Genomic DNA, 6,060 nt, shown 5'->3' on the forward strand with positions numbered 1-6,060 from the left:
CAAACAAACAAAAACTCACAGACACAGACAACAGTATAAAGGTTGCCAGAAGGAAGGGAAGGGGTAGTAAAGGGTAAAGGGGATCAAATATATGGTGACAGGAGATTTGATTTTGGGTGGTAAACACACAATGTAATATATAGATGATGTATCATGGAATGTCACCACAATAAATTTAATATTTTTTAAAAGCTCTGCTTTTACTTTGCTGTCCTCAGTCCCAGTACCAACAATGGAAACATCCTTTATAATAAAAGGCTAATATGCAAATAGACCGAACTGCGGAACAACCAAACCGGTTGCTGTGATGTGCGCTGACCACCAGGGGGCATGCATGGAACATGGCGGCAGCAGGCAGCAGAGGATGGAACATGGCGGGCATTAGCCACAGCGGGATGGTGGAGCAGGTGAGCGGGGCTGCAGATCAAGGAGGGGCACCGGTGGCTGTCATCGGGGCGAGCCTCTGGTGGTTACTAAAAATTCTTTGCTCCTGCGCACCATGGTCTCGCCCGGCGCTCACACCTGCTGCCAACACTGGCCCTGATCGCCCCTCAGGGCTTCTCCACCTCCCCCTGCTCCCCAATCGCTCCATGCTGTCAGCGGGTGCAAGTGGGGCTGGCACCGTCAGCACGTGGGAGTGGCGGCAGACAAAGGACCAGGGGCCAGTAGGAGGGGCCGGGCGGGGGTGTGGGGGATGGGCCGGGTGGCTAGGGACCCTACTCATGCATGAATTTCGTGCACTGGGCCTCTACTTATTTAATAATGATTAACTTATTTTGATAAATAATGAATGAAATTCCACTTTTAATATTTAGTTCTTTAATATCAGAGGATTTTTAAATAAAGGTCAACCTGTGCCATGTATTATTCCTTTATAATATGAATTTGTTGGTTATTTGTTTTGCATTTAGTTTTCAGTGTTAGAGTAGGTTTTGTTTTTGTTTTACGTTTTAATAAACCAGAACCATGAAATCTATTTTTCTGTCAAATATCATTGGATAGGAATTTTTACTGAATTTTTTCAATAAAAACGATTTTAAGTATAATAATTTTACATGCAATAAACATTAATATTTCAAGAAAAAAGATTTTAAATATAATAATATTACCAAAACTTTACTAACATAGTATAATAAACACAAAATTTGTAGGAAATATTAAAAATCTGCAAATAACAGGATTACTTCTATTATATTCTAAAATTTTTTTTTTACTGATCTTTTTAGAAATAATATTTTTATTATTGGCTTGCTTGGTAACATGTGATAATATTTTGGAAGTCTCCATATTATACTGATAGAGTATTGTTTTCCTCCCTCAGTAACTTGTGTAATATACATGGTGATTGAAATAATTATTTGACTTAGTCAAAGAAGTACAATACTGTTCCTTCATTTTTTATTTTTATACTTTCTTCATTTTTATTAATTGGAAGTCAAATAGTATACAGTGATTGATAGACACAATTCTGGATGACTGTGGAGGTTCATCTCCCTCTTTCCCCTTTTGGTAGTTTAGTGAAAAGCTGCATCAGCTGAAAACACTCTGAAGTCTGTTCTCTGAGCTGCAGCATGCAGATCTTGACCCTGCCACAGGCACAGCTTTCCGGCATTGTTCTGGGGGCCTGGAAATTCCTTGATATGTTTCTTATTTCCCAGAGAAACTGGGAGTTAACTAGTCCTTCTTAGGCTAACGGGTAAGCATGGTGTGTGTGGAAAGGGAGGAGAATATTAACTTATTACTCTCTCTTGGAGTGCTTTCTGTGCATGTCCAGCCAGCTGACTCAGGCAGGCCCCCAACTGCAGGAACTTTGTTCATGTTGCATACAGAACATCTAAGCCCAGCCTGTGCAGTGGAATGAATTTGGGTACCTGAACATGCTTTTACTTTTCTGTTGTCAGTTTTTTCTCAACCTGCCTTCTGCTATGTCTGTGCTATGTGGTAGTAGTGTGTGTGTCTGTGACCCCTTTATGGGACAGGAATCCTTTGAGGTCTTTTAGCAGAAAGGTACTGCTTTGAATAAGAGATGGCAAGTATTAAATGCTAGAGCCAAGTGGAACAACACTTAGAATACCACCTGAAATGACAGGGCAAGTATAAAACATTAGGTAGGTTACATTTTTGTATGAGTATTTCTACAGAATGTATACTGTTATTTAAGATACAAAGAAAGCTACTTGCCTAGCTTAAAGTAAATATCTTATAATTACTGTCCTAAGTTCTGTTTCTCAAACTGCCCTTGCAGCCTATTCCTTCCTTTTCTATCTCTGGTTAGATAGTGTGGAAGTTACAAAATATCCAAAGTCACGTGGAAAGACTGAGCAGAGAGTCAAGGTTTAATGGAACTTTGAGATGAAGTAGGTTGGTCTGAGCCTTGCTTTGTCTGAAGTTCTTCACAGTTTACCTCTCAGGTATTAGCCACCCTAAAATCTATACTTTGAAGCTGATAGTTTTTAAAAATATTGTTAAATCCTTTTTTATAACTCCAGATTAGCTAAATTGCTTATGTGTACACAGTCAAGTTTTCCTGTGAGTGTTTGGGGTAGGATCATATATATACCCCTTGCATTATCATGAGTGATTTTTAATTGAAAACTAGACAGATTACTGGCTGCCAGGAGTTGAGGAGGTGGTGGGAGGGAGGAAAGAATGAGTGACTATAAAAAGGCAACATGGATCTTTTCCTGTTTTGGAAATGTTCTTTATCTTGATTGTATCATTGTCAATATCCTGGTTATAATATTTTACTGTATCATTTTATTCCTTTGACATTGACAAAATTACCTTTTATAACAAGTATCAGTGCTTTCCATTTTAAATATTGCTTTTTGAATCATTATATATTAAAGGAGGCCTTTGTGTTCTATTCTACAGATATTTGAGATATTTGGACCTGTTGCACATCCATTTTATGTATTACGGTTTAATTCTTCAGAACACATTGAGAGTAAAGGTATTAAAATGAAGGACACTATGTATTTTGCTCCATCAATGAAAGACTTCACCCAATATGTATTCACAGGAAAACAGTAAGTAATTTTTCCCACCACCACTAGTAACTGTATTTTAGTTGTTGTTTGCTTATCTTGTATCGTAAATCAGCTAGTGAGATACAAGATGCCTTAATGACCCAATTAATTAGGAGTCATTTATTGCACACGGCCCAGAGGGAGGTATTTCTTCTAAATCTCTGGGCGAAGTCACACAGGAAATAGCCATATTTATACCTTTTGAGCTTCTTTGTCTGCAGATTTTACAAAGAGCTCTGTGTGAGTTATTGTTACAGATAGTTTGTAATCTTGGATACATAAATAACAAACATTTGGCATAAGAATATGGGAATTATTATCAGTATTAGTCCATTACGTTAGATGGCTAGCTTGCAAGGTCAGACAGTTAAGTTTTTATCTTTTTCTATTATTCAAACTAAAACAGTTATTTTATTATAGAATAAACTGTCTAAAAATGACAGTTTACAGAATAAGGGACTATCTAACAATAGCAGAGAATTTCAAACAGCAGTTTTTTATACAACATGGAGGTTACTATGCTTCAATCTAATATTTATATTTTAGGAATAATTCTCAGCAGTGGTAGTTTTAAATAGTATCTGTCTTTTTTAGTTCATTTATCTTCCTAATAACACATCTGAAAGCTACAATTATCAAATTTTACAGCTAGAGATCATTCATATATTTTGCTGACAATGATTTGCTCCAACTAGTAGCAATATATTTGGGCCATATAAACTTTCTGAATTCTAATTCACTGCATTTTTCATTATATGCATTCTTATATATACATGCTACTTCAGTATCAGTATTACCATTTAAAAAATTCTTTTCCATTTTAAATAAAATTTTTATTGGATTAAATTCTAGGCTTATTTCATAATTTTCAAGAAACTTTGTAATTCTCAAGGAAAAAAAGAAAATGAGATTTCAGGTTGCCTGTATATTGTAAACTTACAGAAGAGACCACTAAAATGTGTCCCTGGAAAGTTGTGTATCAAGTGGTGATAAACAGAATTTACTAAAGTGATAACTTATTACTCCCATTTTGTCTGTAACTTATGCTAAATGATGCCTATAGTATGTGGGTAGTAATATTTCCACATATGTATGCTCCCACTGGTTGTGTATTTTTCTGTGTTAATTGTGTTGCTAAGTGTTAGCTGTAAAGCTGCTTATATCATTCAAACTTATTATTATTTAATTTAATTTTTATGTAAACTAATGGCATATAGTTCAAGTAGAATAGCCTTTTCTATAAAAATTAGTTGAATGCTTCATAAAGCTGTAATGAATATGAGCTACTAAAAATATTGTCAAATTAGAAGTGGAAGAAAAGGCCACAAAACATTGGGAGGGGGAGTGGGGATCTTAAATCCAAAAAGACTACACTCAGTTTGACACACAAGTCTCTTTCATGGGTGAAACATCAGGGATATGGTTTTTGTAAGAAATAGAAAGGCAACTTCAAGCAGTGAATAGTATTAGTGCTATGACAAAAGTACTAGGCATAAGAAAGTCTCTATACTACTTACATATTAAATCAAGTCTCTGAATTTCATTCATTATTTCAGAAATGAAAATTTTGTTCCTGATAATTAATTCAGCTTATGTTTAAGAATCCACATAATTATCTGAAGGACCATTTTACAAAACCTAACCTATTCTTCAGGCTGTGTAAAGTTAATTTTTCTAAATAACTGCTAAGACAGGTGAATTAAATAGACAGCAAAGTTGTAAAGATTATGTAATATATTTTAAAATCATGCCTTAAATAATTAGTATTCCATTCTGCTTTGAATATTAGGGTGTTGCTGTGGATATGCCATATATTTTTCTTTTGCCATATAAAATTCTTTAGCTTAAAACAGATAAAACTAAAAAAAAATTCTGAAATATTTATTAAAATAGATTTTGAGTAATAGGAGCAGTCTTTGTTTTTTATTTGTAAGAACAAGAATTTTGTCCTGGGAAGAAATAATAAACTAAAGAGTTGGGGAATTAGGCCTACTCTGCAGAGGCACCACTTTGACCTCAGGAGAGGTCAGAGCCTGTTCTGTTCAAGACTGCATTTTGGTGTCTGTCATGGGAACTCAGTGGAATACTTTGCCTTTGAGGTAGAGAAGGTCAGCTCCACTCCAGCTAACTTGCCTCTAGGAAGGCTGTTTAAATCTTAGCTACCTACGCATGAACTTTCTGTGAAAAGTGGTTTTTCAAATGTTGCTTGATCTTTTCTTTAGTAGATTTTGATTTTCAAAACTAAATGCACTATTTGGGGCACTTTTCCCATTAGTGTCATTAAAGTCCAAACTAAAGGCACCACGGGCCATGAGATGGCATATATGGAAAAAAGGAGTACTAGAGCTATGTTAAATGTATAGGTGTACAAGGATAATTTTTTTTAAGTGGTGGAAAAATCACTGTTAATGCCTCACATATAATGTCAAAGTTCTGAATCAAAATTTCAGAATAAACTTAATGATTTCCATATTGTGCCAGATTGACATCTGTCAACTGAATTTTATGGATTTAAGATTAATGAATTAATGATTTTAATGAATTCTTAAGAACCCCATTTATTTTTGAGATCTAGTTTAAAGCAGTGAGGGACGAATACTTTTTAATCCTATATAATAGAAGTGTTAGTATGCAAATTGTCCCCTCGACCAAGAGTTCTTCCAGGAGTTCGACCAGGGAGTGGAGCCGGCTGGGGGAAGGGCAGGAGGCTCTGGCTGGCAGCAGGTGGCCAGAAGAAGGGAGGGAGGCTCTGGCCGGTGTCAGGTGGCCAGGGGAAAAGAGGGAGGCCCTGGCTGGCGGCGGCAGGCAGCCAGGGGAAGGGAGAGAGTACCCAGCCGGCCGCCACCAGCCACTAGCGACCCTACCAGTGCACTGGGCCTCTAGTCCTATATAATAAAAGCCTAATATGCAAATCAACCAAATGGCATAACAACCTGTTGCTATGATGCTCACTGACCACTAGGGGGCAGACATTCAATGCAGGAGCTGCCTGCAGGCCCCAGGCCCTCCAAGGTGTGTGCCAGCAGCCTCC

At 36.8% G+C, this 6,060-nt stretch overlaps 1 protein-coding gene across 1 annotated transcript in view; it reads left to right on the top strand.

The window, feature by feature from the left end:
- The window catches only part of NAF1 (nuclear assembly factor 1 ribonucleoprotein), a 49,007-nt gene that overhangs the window by 33,408 nt on the left and 9,539 nt on the right, over positions 1 to 6,060 (top strand). Inside the window, exon 7 of the mRNA XM_014535023.1 lies at positions 2,875 to 3,029. Coding sequence (XP_014390509.1) covers positions 2,875 to 3,029 — 155 coding nt within the window. The remainder of the gene's footprint in view (positions 1 to 2,874; positions 3,030 to 6,060) is intronic.

This window comes from Myotis brandtii, unplaced genomic scaffold, assembly GCF_000412655.1.
Source record: "Myotis brandtii unplaced genomic scaffold, ASM41265v1 scaffold136, whole genome shotgun sequence".
NCBI lineage: Eukaryota > Metazoa > Chordata > Mammalia > Chiroptera > Vespertilionidae > Myotis > Myotis brandtii.